Below are 15248 nucleotides of genomic sequence, written 5' to 3' on the forward strand. Positions count from 1 at the left end.
CTTGCTCCACATCCACTCTACGTCCATCACTCACTCATTCATTCATTCCATTCATTTCATTGATTGTTTGCTTCATTGTTGTATTTATTAAATATCTCTTCATTCACATACATAATATAATAATGTTCTCAACTGCCATTAGACAAAGCATTTCTCTCAACAGAGTATGTTCATTCAATTGAATTGATTGATCGATCAAAACAGGAAGAACTTGGATAATCAATTATCTGACTCAATTATACGATCAATCAATCAATCAATCAATCAATCAAATATTTAGGCCTTCGCAAGAAGCTTCTCATCAGCTGTTGAGCCAACTTTGAAGGAGAGACTCACCCAGATCATCCCAGGCAAGATCGCACAGGTCAAGAAGCTCAAGGAGGAGCATGGTGAGAAGATCATTGGAACATGCACTGTTGCTCAAGCCTACGGTGGTATGAGATCGGTCAAGTCGTTGGTCACTGAGACCTCGTCGCTCGACGCAGAGGAGGGAATCCGTTTCCGTGGATTCACCATCCCAGAGTGCCAGGCTAAGCTCCCCAAGGCCCCAGGCGGCGAGGAGCCACTTCCAGAGGGTATCCTTTGGTTGCTGCTCACTGGTGAGATCCCAACCACCTCCCAGGTTCAGAATCTCTCCAAGGATCTTGCCAAGCGTGCTGGTCTCCCAACCTTTGTCGTCAACATGATCAAGAACTTCCCAAAGGACATGCATCCAATGTCACAGCTTGGTGCTGCCATGTATGTATTCATCATCCTTCGAGGGTCTCAATCATTCAATCAAACTCGATCACTAACATCGTCATCATCATCATCATCATCATCATCACATCGTACACTCACGCGACTATAATCAAACAGCTTGGCTCTCCAGACCAACTCTAAATTCGCTGCCTCTTACCACAAGGGTGTCAAGAAGGATCAGTACTGGGACTCTACTTTGGAGGACTCTTTGGACATCATTGCCAAGCTTCCAGAGATTGCCGCTCTCATCTATCGCTGCACATACAAGGATGGCAAGATGGGCGCCATCGACCCAAGCCTCGACTGGTCGGCCAACTTCAACCGTCTGCTCGGCTACAACTCCAAGGAGTTTGACGAGTTGATGAGACTGTACCTCACCATCCACACTGACCACGAGGGAGGCAACGTCAGCGCACACACCACTCACTTGGTCGGCTCTGCCCTCTCCGACCCATACCTCTCGTACGCCGCCGGTATGTGTGGTCTGGCCGGTCCACTCCACGGTCTGGCCAACCAGGAGGTGCTCACCTGGACCCTCGACCTCAAGAAGAAGATTGGCGAGGGAGAGGTCTCCAACGAGAAGCTCGCTGAGCTCGTCTGGGAGGGATTGAACGCCGGTCGCGTCGTCCCAGGCTTCGGCCACGCCGTCCTCAGAAAGACCGACCCACGTTACACATGCCAGCGTGAGTTTGCCTTGAAGCATCTGCCCAACGACCCACTGTTCAAGCTGGTCAGCCAGGTGTACGAGGTCGTGCCACCCGTGCTCACCAAGCAGGGCAAGACCAAGAACCCATGGCCCAACGTCGACGCCCACTCTGGCATCTTGTTGCAGTACTACGGAATGAAGGAGCACTCATACTACACCGTCCTCTTTGGAGTTTCCCGTGCCATCGGTGTCCTGTCCTCCTTGGTCTGGGATCGTGCTCTCGGCCACCCAATCGAGAGACCCAAGTCCGTCACCACCGAGTGGATTGCCAACCATGTCAACCAGCAGCAATAAACTCTCCTCACTCCAAATGTCGAGCTCTCATCAAACAACTTCAATACTTCTGGTATCCAGTGGATAGTCAACAATGGATGTACCTTCCGGAAACATTCATTCTTTCCGTTCATTCCAAATGATGACTCCCCAATCACACTCACACACATTCAACCCCAATCCAGATGTATACTTCCCTTCTCAAGCACACATGTCCAAGCACCATCGATCTTGAAATGGAATTTGTTGGTTCGTTGGAAGCTTGTCTATTAGCTCATCCATCCATATTGTCATGTGTCGTTAGTTGGCTGACTCGACAACCCTAACCCTAACCCTTACCCTCATTCATTCATTCCAACACACACAACAAAGGAAACCAAACCAAAGAGTCAAACGGCGAAACACACCAACTCTCACTTGCCAACAACAACAAGTATGTCATCAAAGGGGTGAGTCATCACTGAATTAATTTTAATTTTTATTCCAAAATGGATTTTTAACTTCACTTCACTCCATCTCCATTATGTATTTGGTCAACTTCATTCAATCAATTCATTCATTCATTCAATCATTATCAAATTATACATAAACATACATATACATATAAAATGAACAGATTATTGTTGATTTCAGCTTTCGTCGCTGTTTTGGTGGCCATGGTTGCCGCCGATGGCAACGTTATCGTTTTGTCACCAGAGAACTTTGACACTGTTGTCGATGGAACCAAGACTGTCTTTGTCAAGTTCTACGCTCCATGGTGTGGACACTGCAAGAAGCTCGCCCCAGACTACGAGATCATCGCCGACACCTTTGCCGGAAGCAAGTCTGTCGCCGTCGCCAAGCTCGACTGTGACGTCCACAAGGATCTCTGTGCCAAGTACGACGTCTCTGGTTACCCAACCCTCAAGGTCTTTGCCAAGTCAACTGAGCCAAAGGAGTATGTATAACGAACAACAAGAATGATTGATTGATTAGTTTGAAACATGTCATTAACACTTTCAATCAATCAACTCAATCAATCAACATCGATCAATCAAACTTATAGCTACAACGGTATGAGATCAGTCGATGAGATCGTTACCTTCATCAACAACAACGCTGGCACCAACGCCAAGGTCAAGAAGGCCCCATCCAACGTTGTTGACTTGACCCCAGCCAACTTTGACCAGGTCGTTCTCGACGCCAAGAAGGACGTGTTGGTTGAGTTCTACGCCCCATGGTGTGGACACTGCAAGAAGCTCGCCCCAGACTACGAGATCCTTGCCAACACCTTTGCCAACGATGCCAACGTCGTCATTGCCAAGATTGACTGTGACGCCAACAAGGAGCAGTGCCAGAAGTACGAGGTCACCGGTTACCCAACCATCAAGTTCTTCCCCAAGGGTAACAAGGCTGGCGAGAAGTACGAGCAGGGCCGTGATGTCGAGACCTTTGTCAGCTTCATCAACAAGAACGCCGGCACTCAGCGTGTCAAGGGAGGCAAGTTGCTCCCAGCCGCCGGCCGCATTGAGGCCCTCGATGCCCTCGTCACCAAGTTTGTTGAGGGAGCCAAGACTGCCCGCACTGAGATCATCGCCGAGGCCAAGAAGATCGTCGAGACTCTCGCCGCTGACGTCAAGCCAGAGGGCAAGTTCTACGTCAAGGTTATGGAGTCCATCCAGAAGACTGAGGCCTTCGTTGCCACCGAGCTCGCCCGTATCAACAAGCTCCTCCAGGGTACCATCTCTGGCAAGAAGTCCGATGAGTTCTCCAAGAAGGTCAACATCTTGGAGCATTTCGGAAAGAAGTAAACAATAAAGGAGATAGTATAGTGTAGTCAATCATTCAATCATTCGTTCAATCTCATTGTGATCATTTTATGGAAATGTTATATAATATATCAACTACCTTCCATTCTACAACATATTTATTGCTGATGATGTTGGTCTTGGAGCCTCCAACTTCTGGAAGTTCTTGATGATCGTCGAGTATGTTGTGGCGTAGTTGTTGGCGAGGTCGTGGTAGGAGAAGCGGAACCTGATCAGCTCCTTCTCATCTTGTTGTATAATCCTAAATGAATGACAAGGAATAGGTAAGTAAATGATTGATTGAACAAAGTACCAGGACAAGGGCATGCCATTGCCAGGCAAGAGTGTCCTGCTTACGCTTGCTTAAAGTCATCGATATCGCGATGCTTGAGCGCCTTCTTGATGGTGTTGGCGCGATGGATAAAGTAGTTTTCTGACTGCTCCAGCAGAGTGGTGTAGATGTCCTCCAACTTGGTGAGAGTGCCAATCATCTCCTCTTGGATATCGACGCCAAAGTTGTTTCCATCCTCGATTCTTGGAACATTCAACGAGATCCAGCAACGAATGACAGAGAATGTTTCAATCAGATCGACATAGTGCTTCTTCAATGTGTTGTGAGATTGCAAGATGTGCTGTATGTATGGACAATGGAGAGAGCGAGTAGCAGGGAAGGCCAAGTCAGAGGATGGATGGATGGGTTGATTGATTGATTGGTTGTAGATGGTATGTGTGAGTGACAATGTGTTCTGATCAGATAGCACTTTGCTTTTGATTAATGATCATGCGTGAGTGCGTTCAACATACTGCGTTCGTCTTTGATAGTTCCTCAATTGACATTGATGTATGTGTACTGTTTCCAATCTTTCTCTTCTTATCAATGGCAACCGAATCACTGCTAGAGTCAACAAAGATGGACTCGTTTTCCAATGTAGTCTGTGAATGTGATGTGATTATAAGTATGTGTTGGAGCGAGTATGTATGATAATGAATGAATGTAGTCTATTGATCATCAACATACTGCAAGCTTCTGGTAATCTATGATCCTCTGAGGGATGGTAACCTTGAGATGCTCCAAAGCCTGCTCATATAGCTGTGCTTTATATTGCAACACTCTCTCGTCAATCTTCAAATCATTCTTCTTTGATGACATGTCTATCTATGTATATGTATAAATATATATTATCTCTATCTATGAACAAACAAATAATTGGGAAAGTATAGAATGAATGAACACGATGATTAAGTTCATGAATCACACGTTTGGGATTGAATGTCAGAGCGCCAAATGACCCTTTTTCTCGATTTTGGGACTTTACAAAGTCAATCATTTGATTGACCAAAGATGAAGAAGTAGAAGTAGATTGATTGATTGACTGACGTGACTGTCACAGTCGATGATTCAATCAATCACTCAATTATACCAATGGGGGATACTCGTTAAGTAACTAACTACACGTCGCCACCTCTGTTTAATGCTGTGGTAGTGGAAGATGGAGTTGTTGTTTGGTACAAGCTATACAAGTTGTGTTGAGGTGATTGTTGAAGCGAGCCAACAACAACATTGGTTGTTGCTGTTCCTGCCGCCGATTGATGCTGCTTGAGGAAGGCTGCGCCAGAGGCATCGGCCATATCCAGTGACGAGCTAAGGCCTCCATGACCATTAGTCAAAGTTTCGTCGCCGGCCTCCTTGGTACCATCGCGCATGCGATAGTGATGTGGCTTGTAGTCCACCTTTTCGATTCGGAACAAGTTGCGAAGACTGGCGCTGTTTGTTGTTATGCGAGTGGGAGGTGCGAGCTGCGAGTGAGTATGATTGATCGATTGAATGATTGATCGATTGATTGAAGTGATACCTACGCTATCTTTTCTTTTGACTCATCGTCATTGCAATCCTTATTCCATATTCCAATCAAACTGTTGTCTGCTGACCTAAATGATATGACGATGCCGTTGATCGAGTCACCGCCTTCGATTTGTTCACCAACAAAGGCCAACAACTGTTGTTGGTTCAAACGAGCAATAGTGTTAGTCAACTGAGTGTCATGTGAGCATGTGACAAGCAAAGCAATCAACATACCAGGTCCTCCCACCACTTGGACGTGAAGTTCCTTCTGACCTTGATGACGAACTTGCCGCCATTCTGATTCTCTGGGTCTTCCCAGACGGGTCTGATGCCCTCCTTGAATAAATATATGTCGCTGAGCGTGGAGAACTCGTCCACGGGTCTGATCATATGACTGTAGTATGACCAAAACGTCTCCACCTATGTATGTGTTTGTAGCGAATGTTGAGTTGATGCTCGTGTCAGATAGTGCATTGATTGCTTTGAATGATTGAATGAATGGAATGAATGATCCCTTACAGTGTTGACTGGACCAGTTATCATCTGGAGATCGTTGAGATAATCGGAAGTGTTCTTGGGCCTCTTTGGCATGTAGAAGAAGAAGAAGCTGTTGGCCAAAGGATGTACTGCACCTCCATTAGGAGCAGCATTCGCCTGTTGTGTTGATCCACCATGTTGTTGCTGAATCGGTGTACCTATAATCGAAGTAGTTGTGTTTGCTGTACTTTGTCTATATTGGTTGTATATGTCATGTCATGTCAATCATTTCGTTGTTCATCAGTGTCGCTCATTCAATCATCACACTCAATCAATCATCACAAACAACCATTCAATCATTCAATCAATCAATCAATCAATCACTTTCTCATCTCTGTATATATCGCTTACAAGTCCATTGTGTTATTGTAGTGTTGATGTATGTATGTTCAAAGGATAGAGAGAGAGAGAGTGCGTATGTAATGTAATGTAATTTAACTGAATGAATGAATGAACAGGTACTGATGAGGATGAAGTCAACATCATCACCAGCTCTGAAAAAAAAGAAAAGAGACAACAGATGGTGGTGGGGAGTTCCGTTCAAACACTAGTCGTGAAGCTCCCAGGGTTGGTTGAAGTCAAAGACTGTTCGTTGAATGTTGGAATGGTTAAAGGTTCACAATGTTAATCACATCTATTCAATGATTATCACTATTACCTTTACTACTATTACTATAACTATTATTACATATAATATTACTACACGTAACTACCATCAATAATCGAGTAGATTAAAGTTAAGACGCGTGGACAATCATGTTTGGTAAATGTTGATGTTCAAGAGACTCAAGATAAATAGATAGATGGACGGAGGATGGAGGATGTATGGATGGATGTAGATGGAGCAGAAGGTTTATTCAATCACATAATTATGGATGGGTTTGGGGAGAGGTTGGGGATGGAGGGAGGGAGGGAGGTTGGGAGGAGTAGGAGGAGGAAGGGATAGGGTAGGATGGGAATCAACAACATACACTATGAGCACAAAGGATGGAACAAGTGGATTATATATACCAATGTTACAAACTTTAGCATTTATGGTGTCGTATATGGTTTGAATTGAAATGGAGATGGAGATGGAGAGAAGGTGTAAGGTAGGAAGGTGAGTTGGTTGAATGAATGAATGTATGTTATGTATGTTCTCGGATGAACTTGTCGACTACTTGGAAATGATGATGGCGATGGCGATGAGACTTGTGGAATGATTGTCCACGGTGACACCACACGGGCGGTGAACACTGGGACACTTGTTCCAAACTGGATCTCGAGATGACATCAAGCCAGAACCTGGATATTGGTCGACAACAGTTATTAACTGTTCGATCGAAATAAATGGTTCACTGGCTGATTGACTGACTGATTGACTGACTGACCGACTGACTGACTGGCTGATGGTTGGTTGGTTGGTAGGTTGGACGATGACAGACGACGATCTATTGTACAAATGGATGCTGGGACTCCCAGTCCAGGTCATCCTTGAGCTCCTTGATGGCGCGCTTGATGTCCCAGTCGTTGTTGGAGAGATAGGATCGCGACTCCTCCTTGGAGATGCCCTCAGACACTGATAGCAACTGGATCATCTTCCTGCGCTGCTGCTCCTCCGTCATGGGGGTGGGAGCCTGCGTGGACAGGTTGATGTTGCCCGACACGGGGATGAGCAGTGTCTGATGAGTGATGCACGTGTCGTTCTTGATCAAGTTGGTGCGCTTGATCACATCGATCGTGGTGTTGTATCGGATGGCCAGACCAGCCAGCGTGTCGCTGCTCTGCACGCTGTGATGAATCCATTGGACATTGTCGCCACTGGTGCTGGTGATCACGCCGTCAATGATCTGAGGCGGCTGTGGGAAGTAGTTGTTGATGATTGGGAATGGCTGTTGTGCCGCCACACCCGACTGCTGATGAGGTGGCTGCTGCGCCACAGACTCTCCAGAGTAAAAGTTGGCATTGTTGGCATTGTTGTTGTTGTTGGCATTGATGTTGGCATTGGGGTTCAGAGAAGGGTAGTGCAACAGGAATTGATGAGGATTCGGTGGAGAGAGTGATAGTGTCTGAAATCCAGAGCCGGAGGTCTGCAACAGTTTCTGGTTGGACTTGGACTGCAGAAAGAACTTCTTCTGTGTGTGCAGACAGTCGATCCACGCCTCGGTCTGGTCGGCGACGGGCGAGTACAGGTTGTGGTTGCGCTGGCCATCGTTGATGATCAGACAGATGCGATCGCCCTCGTCAGTGTTCATGCGCTTGAACGAGATGGCAATGTCGCCCAGTTGGAAGACACGGTGCACGACCTTGTCCGACTCGTCGTGATAGTTGATCAGTGTGCCAAATGTGAGACGGAAGCGACGACGCTCCCAGAAGCCCAGACGCTTGCCCTGCTTCTTCATGACGCCCTCGTACAAGATCTTCTCGGCGCCAACGTAGCCAAAGTTTAGATTCTGGAACAGTGGGCTGTTCTGAACCACCTCTGGCTTGGCAACAGTCATTGAACGAAGGATCTGTGTAGTGTTCTCATCCTCCTGATGATAAGTGCTGAAGCATGGTGATGCCTCTCTTCCAATTCTGTTGCAGCATAGCCATCTCTCTTCAGTCTTGATATAACTATATTTGATTAATTGATTAGATGTGTTAGTGTCATTGTCCATGTGATTGATGAGTGAGGCACATGACATACTTGTCTCTATGGAATGAGCAAGCTTGATTATTGAATGAATCCATGTGATAGTATATCTTTGTGCATCTTAGACATCTCTTGAGATCTGTTGCATTCTCAAATTGAGGTGCTGGTGCTGACTGCTGTTGCTGCTGTTGCTGTTGCTGCTGCTGTTGAACGAATGAATATGGTAGAGAATCCATAATTGATCCATGTTGTTGTTGCTGCTGTTGCTGCTGTGGATATAATTGTGCAGATGATGCACTGTTGATAGAGAAATCACTATCAACTCCAAATTGTTCGAATCCCATTATATTATTATAATTATTATTATCTGGTATCAGTGTCATCATTATTATATAGTAATAATATATTATGTATGTATATATGTATAAGTAGTAATAATAATGATGAATGAACGAATGGATGGAGAAAGAATAAATTAATTAATTTAGAAGTAGAATAGAGTGGTAAGGAGGATTGTGTGTTAGTATATATGTTATTATTAATGTTGTAAAGGGTGTCGCGATGACTCCTGGGGGTTGGGGTAAACCCAACCAGGGTCTAATTAATTCATTCATCCAGTCCAGCCAGTCAGTCTGGGGGAAAGATTGAATGAATTGGCTGCCTGGGGGAAACAACACAAACTTTGTCGTTGATGGTCGCGCAAACAACCAACCAACCGACAACACACATCAGCACACACAAGACACAAAGACAATCAATCACATTCAATCAACATCAAACATATTTGCGAACTTACATTATATATTATTGTATGTTGTATGTTTGATTATGAAGTGGTGCACACTGGTTGACTGACTGACTATTTGACTGACTTGATTGATTGATTGATTGTAATGTATTGTATGGAGAGATAGAGATAGATGAAGTTGGAATGAATAAGTTGAGTAAGGAGAAATAAGAAGTGATGTGAGGTGGGTGATGGACAACAACAACAACAAGCACACTAACAAATAGGTGTTGGATGAACGGATGGATTGGCTGTGGGTGAGGCAAAGAAGGTGCTTGGAGTGAGTCTTTGAGTGAGCAACACTGGGCACAAGTATGCTGTGAGCTTGAAACAAACAAGTCACACACCACCTCACAATCTTTTCTCAATCCCACACAGACCTTTCTATTTTTTAACCTTGATTTCAAAGGTGAGCGAGCCTGGGCCTGGGTAGTGAGCTCATCCATCTTCCATTCAAATACCTTGCACCTGCCCACTTTTGGTCGACACGAATTTATTTATTTAATTTCATTTTTTCATTCACTCTCCCTGTCTCATGGTCCACTAACAATGGGCAAAATGAAATGATAGGAACGTACTTTCTCCTGGGATGCACATCACGATCGGCTGGATTAATGTCTGGTTTCACGCTAACATAAACATCATACACACCAGTATGGCAAGTTTCACGCGGGTCCCAAACAAAGTAACTGTTTGCAAAACTGTGTGTGTGAGTTGATCAGTTCTGAAAACCCAGGTCTGGGTCTCTTGATTGACAATGACAAGCCAATCACATCATCGCTGACATCAACACGTAACAAATCAATCAACTGACTGACCAACCAACTAACCAGTATGTCAGCCTGTCAGTATGTCAGTCACCGGTTATTTCCAAACTTGTATCTGGTTCGTTTCTCCTCAACTTTGGTCCCCGTCCTGGACAACAATGTCAGGCCGAGGTGGCAAATGTCGTGTCGGGTCATGTCATTTATGTCACAGATCTGAATCCTCCTGTTGTCAAGTTCATCATTATTTTCATATCTCTTCTTCTCACTGATTCATTCACTCTATATCAATCACATACTTATAAGCATGGTGACAATTGATTAACCATATTGACTAATCAGAGGCCAGATCCCTCCCCTTGACCAACATTTATTTGTGGATGTGATAGTGTGCTCATTGAGATTGTTTGTTCGCCATGTAGCCACACACTCTCTTCTATCAATAACTTCTGATCTGTCCAACATTCCTTTACATACCATAGAATGTAAATCAGAATACACGTACCTACCAAAGTTTGGGGATTTCTCTTGCACTTACCAAAGTATACTTTGTCAATTACTTTGGTTAATATTGCTACTACCAAGGCAATTACCAAGGCCATTACTCTGGTCGTCCCCAGGTATACCTTGTCTATTGACCAAGGTTTATTTTGGCTATTACTTTGGGAGTTGGGAGTACTTTTGCACTTTCCAAAGTATACTTACACAAGCATTGGCGATCATATTGTCATCTACGAAAGAATACTTTGGCTATTTCTATGGACCGAACATAGTAAGCTTTGGCAATTACCTTGGGACAGACCAAGTATTCTTTGGTGATTCGACAGGGTATAATCATAGTCAATTTCATCATTGTTTCACTGATTTATATAATTCCAACGAAATTTCATTGATATTTGCGTTTCAACGACATTCTTGAGTAAGTTCACACACATTCAAATTCATTATCATTATTCATACATACATACAAACATAAACATAAACCTATATACATACCCAGATAGATAATGTCTACATCAACAACTTCAACAGCAGCACCAGGAGGTGATATTGGCATTGATGAGTACGCTCCATCAATTCAGAACTTGCTCGATCAACAGAGTTTGAAGTGGATATTCGTTGGAGGAAAGGGTGGTGTAGGAAAGGTAAGGCGAAGACACACAATTACACGAGCATTGTTGTTTACTTACTAACTTGCTGAATGAATGTTTCAACAACAGACTACTACTAGTTGCAGTCTTGCTATTCAGCTTGCCAAGGTCAGAGATTCAGTGTTGCTCATATCCACAGATCCCGCTCACAACCTGAGCGATGCGTTTGGTCAGAAGTTCACTAAGCATCCATCTCTTGTCAATGGCTTCAAGAACTTGCATTGCATGGTATGGGACAATCTATCAATCAATCATCGACGATACATTCTAACACCGATCATCGGTCATACAACATAACAGGAAATCGACCCAACTCCAGATCAAGATGCACCAGAGTTCATGGACAAGCAGAAGGATATGTTCAACTTTTCAGAGATTGCCATGTCTATCCCTGGTATCGATGAGGCAATGAGTTTCTCCGAGGTGATGAAGCTTGTTCAAAGCATGGAGTTCTCTGTCATTGTATTCGACACAGCACCAACAGGTCACACTCTTCGTCTCCTATCCATTCCATCACTCTTGGACAAGGGTATTGCCAAGTTCATGGATGGTAACCTATCTGGTATCTTCTCAACTGTAAGTGTTGGTCACATCTAGATGAAACGACACTCACTCACTGACAATCAATCAATCAATTACCAACAATCAGATTGGTAACGTAGTTGGAACTACTCAGACACCAGATCAAATCCAGAATAGAATTACATCATTGAAGAAGACTATTGAGGAAGTCAATGTACAGTTCAAGAACCCTGACATGACCACCTTTGTTCCAGTCTGCATCCCCGAGTTCCTCTCACTCTACGAGACCGAGAGACTCATCCAACAACTAACAAAGTTGGACATGGACGTACAGAACATCATCGTCAACCAGATTGTCTATCCAGAGATTGATTGTGGACTCTGTCTAGCAAGAAGAAAGATGCAGCAGAAGTATCTCGACCAGATGGCCGACCTCTACATGGACTTCCACGTGACAAAGATGCCACTGTTGAAGGCTGAGATCAGAGGAGTGCCATCACTCTCTATATTCTCTGAGCTGTTGGTCAAGCCATACGATGGCAAGACACAGATAGTGTTGCCAAGCCAAGACCATTAAACAATGTAATAGCAACGTGTGTACGCACTGCAACTCCCTTCACTGCATTGCATCTATCTTGCACCCTGCACTGTAACACCTTAGACTACTCGAGTTGTGTAATAGACTAGCATAACAAGACGATGAGTTTAATCAACTTAATTGAAACTGCCATCGAATCCATTGAAGCCAGCGAGCAAGAAGATTGGATAATAGCCTTTCTTTTCGATCTTGGAGCACCAGTTCCAACATGATGTCAATCTGCCATCAATACATGATCCTGCGTCGAAGCTGTTGTCTGCGCCACTTCCATCGAATCCATGCCTGAAGAAGTCGGTCAGAATACACTAGATTGATTGAACGAATGAGTTAGTGAATGAGTGAGTGAGGAGCAAAGGAAAGCCCATGTCCAATGGCTGTCGATGATACATACCATCATCAAGAATCTCTTGCCATGGAAGTGATTGTTGATGAGGTCCAATAGATGTGGCTCTTGCTGTCGCTCGATGTATTCCAGTGTCGTTACGATGGGATTGAGGATGCGAGACACTTGAGTGTACTTGTCGATGAATGTCAATGCATTGGGCACGTTGTGATCGCCCATGTGGACGACGGTTGAGCCGACCCAGCCAGAGCCAACCTTGATCTGTGCCGACTGGAGTATCCTGCCCATCTCGGCAGAGATCTTGGGTGCATACTGCATACGGTTCAGACCCTGTCCAGTTTCGGACAGACGGTAATCGGCGCCGCGCAGCAGATCCGTCTCTGCCAGATACCAGAGCTTGAACATGTCGTTCAGGATCTTCTTCCAAAGAACTAGCGACTGGTAGACGTAGATGCACTGTCTGCTGTGTGAGTGGCTGAGGCGCGCGCCTTCCTGGCCAAACGAAATCTTTAGCGAGAAGTGCGAGTCCTCCTTCTCTGGGTCAAAGTAGGTGTCGAGGTATTTGAGCATCTTGCTGACGGGGTCGCGGTTGTCCCTCAGGAACGAGTTGTTGTCACCGATCGAATAGATGCACTGTTGGATCGTGTCGGAGGACAGTGTCTCTGATCTATACTTGTTGGAGAGTGCCTTGATGGCCTTGTCCTTTAGGGTGGTCTCATGATGGATGGCATCGCGTGTCTTGCCATATAGTGTGATCTCCCTTGTGGCAAAGTCGAGCAGAGGGTCGTCCAGCAGTGCGAGACCATCACATCTCTCCAGTGTCTTGTACACAGTCTTCAGATCGGTGACCAATGTCATTCCAATGGCTGAGCGAATCTCACTCTTGTTTGAATCCTGTAGCAAATGAATCATCTTTCCATACTCTGATCTCATCTTTGATGGGTTCATAATCTTGTGTCGTCTGCCAATCTCAAACACCATCTGGAAGAACTCCTCATTCTCCTTCAGTTCATGTGAGCTCAATAGTTCTCGTCCACTCTTGAAGTCACTATGATTGATTGATTGATTGGTGTTAGTTAGTCCGCGAGTGTATGTTATCTCTGCATCCCTCGTTGACTTTGACTTACTTGGCGACTAGTAGTCCTGTAAGGATGTCACATATCTGATGGATGAGCTTCTTCATGCGGGTGGTCTTGGCACTGTAGTTGATGCGGATATCGATTTGGTCGGTGTACTCTGATACGTGAAGCGCCGACTCGAGCAGACGCAGATAGTTCCTCTCCTTGACATTGAGTCGCACTGGGATACACTTGGCACGCACCGCGAATGGTATCTTGGAAGCTTGTTTGCTATTATTACACACTAGTCTAATATGATGTTCTAGTTCTTCAATATCCATCTCATCACCAGGTGACATAATCATCATCTTTGAGTTTGAATGATTGCCATTGCCATTGCCATTGTTATTGTTGTTGTTGTTCTCGTCGCGATTGTTGTTGTTGTTGTTGCTGTCGTTGTCTTCATTCATAGTACTGTCTGATGCTTGAGGTTGATCGCTTGATGGATGCACTGCGGGAGGATGACCCAATCCAAGTTCTACAACTCCCAGACCAATTGGCGCACCTTGATTATGATTATATATTATATTATTATTAGTATTCGTCGTACTACTATTGCTACTACTACTACTACTACTACTACTGCTGTTGGCGCTATGGTCTGGGAGTTGTACGACCTGTCCATTATTATGATGCTGGTGTTGTTGTTGTTGTGTAGTAGTTGGTGACGGCGCAACAACATGTGACAATTGGACAGCGCCCAAGACATTCATTCGTGTCACACCGACATGATGATGCGTATAATGGTTGTACCTACTATGTATATGTTCACTGGCAGCGGACGAAGAGGCTACCGATGGCCTGTGATTAAGCAGACCAGCTGCAATGGCAAAGCTCTTCTGTAACGATGTCGCAAGGTCTATATAAGTGTGACTCTTTCTCATTCCCTTTCGATGCAATGACTAGTTTGTTTGATTGATTGATGTTAGAAGCGTCATCGAGAGTTGAGATGTAATCAAACATACCAAGCCACAGACCTCGCAGAGGTCATCATCGCACTGCTCACAGTGAATTGATGCAGGTTGGTCTGTACACTCTGTGCACATTCCCTTTGGTATATCTTCCTCTAGTGGGCCATTACTATTGTTGTTATTGTTGTTATTATTGTTGTTGTTGTTATCGTTGTTGATATCTTCATCATCGACATCATCCCAACCATTCTTTGAGGCCATATCTATGTACATAAATGTGTGAGTCACATTGTTGTCGTTGTCGTTGTCGTTGTCTTTGATGTTGACGTCGTCAATCAAACATACCTAGAGGTCTTTTCTTTAAATTGAAGCTGATAGGAGAAGCCACTGCTATATATATCTGTGTGTACTTTATCTACGACTCAACCTAACTCTAACGAACAATCGTATATAATTAAATACAAATATCACAATTACGTATTATTATTATTGAGAGGGTAATGAAAGAATGGGTGTTTGTTTGTTCATTTGAACCTTCTCAAAGTGGAAAATA

At 44.5% G+C, this 15248-nt stretch overlaps 7 protein-coding genes across 7 annotated transcripts; 3 read left to right on the top strand and 4 right to left on the bottom strand.

Annotated features, from left to right (window-relative positions):
- Positions 1–122: 122 nt before the first annotated feature.
- SAMD00019534_089730 (hypothetical protein) lies at positions 123–1741 on the top strand (the record flags this gene model as incomplete). Its single annotated transcript, XM_012895862.1, has 3 exons — positions 123–164; positions 281–738; positions 859–1741. 3 exons carry the CDS (start codon positions 123–125, stop codon positions 1739–1741), a joined length of 1383 nt encoding a protein of 460 aa, XP_012751316.1.
- A 587-nt stretch (positions 1742–2328) lies between these two features.
- On the top strand, positions 2329–3507 carry SAMD00019534_089740 (hypothetical protein; the record flags this gene model as incomplete). Its single annotated transcript, XM_012895863.1, has 2 exons — positions 2329–2657; positions 2766–3507. Coding segments are annotated over 2 exons (1071 nt in total), but the record flags the coding sequence as incomplete, so codon positions are not given.
- A 114-nt stretch (positions 3508–3621) lies between these two features.
- Positions 3622–4663, bottom strand: SAMD00019534_089750 (hypothetical protein; the record flags this gene model as incomplete). Its single annotated transcript, XM_012895864.1, has 3 exons — positions 3622–3769; positions 3865–4139; positions 4526–4663. Coding segments are annotated over 3 exons (561 nt in total), but the record flags the coding sequence as incomplete, so codon positions are not given.
- Positions 4664–4956: 293 nt separating this feature from the next.
- Positions 4957–6187, bottom strand: SAMD00019534_089760 (hypothetical protein; the record flags this gene model as incomplete). Its single annotated transcript, XM_012895865.1, has 5 exons — positions 4957–5272; positions 5365–5504; positions 5585–5770; positions 5870–6080; positions 6174–6187. 5 exons carry the CDS (start codon positions 6185–6187, stop codon positions 4957–4959), a joined length of 867 nt encoding a protein of 288 aa, XP_012751319.1.
- Positions 6188–7317: 1130 nt separating this feature from the next.
- Positions 7318–8845, bottom strand: SAMD00019534_089770 (hypothetical protein; the record flags this gene model as incomplete). Its single annotated transcript, XM_012895866.1, has 2 exons — positions 7318–8482; positions 8556–8845. The coding sequence occupies 2 exons, from the start codon at positions 8843–8845 to the stop codon at positions 7318–7320; spliced, it is 1455 nt and encodes a 484-aa protein (XP_012751320.1).
- A 2214-nt stretch (positions 8846–11059) lies between these two features.
- SAMD00019534_089780 (hypothetical protein) lies at positions 11060–12302 on the top strand (the record flags this gene model as incomplete). Its single annotated transcript, XM_012895867.1, has 4 exons — positions 11060–11197; positions 11273–11431; positions 11504–11779; positions 11853–12302. The coding sequence occupies 4 exons, from the start codon at positions 11060–11062 to the stop codon at positions 12300–12302; spliced, it is 1023 nt and encodes a 340-aa protein (XP_012751321.1).
- A 137-nt stretch (positions 12303–12439) lies between these two features.
- On the bottom strand, positions 12440–15034 carry SAMD00019534_089790 (hypothetical protein; the record flags this gene model as incomplete). The annotated part of the gene is made up of 5 exons (XM_012895868.1): positions 12440–12628; positions 12715–13714; positions 13794–14289; positions 14542–14686; positions 14750–15034. Coding segments are annotated over 5 exons (2115 nt in total), but the record flags the coding sequence as incomplete, so codon positions are not given.
- Positions 15035–15248: the final 214 nt, after the last annotated feature.

This window comes from Acytostelium subglobosum (assembly GCF_000787575.1).
Source record: "Acytostelium subglobosum LB1 DNA, scaffold: scaffold20, whole genome shotgun sequence".
Classification (NCBI taxonomy): domain Eukaryota; phylum Evosea; class Eumycetozoa; order Acytosteliales; family Acytosteliaceae; genus Acytostelium; species Acytostelium subglobosum.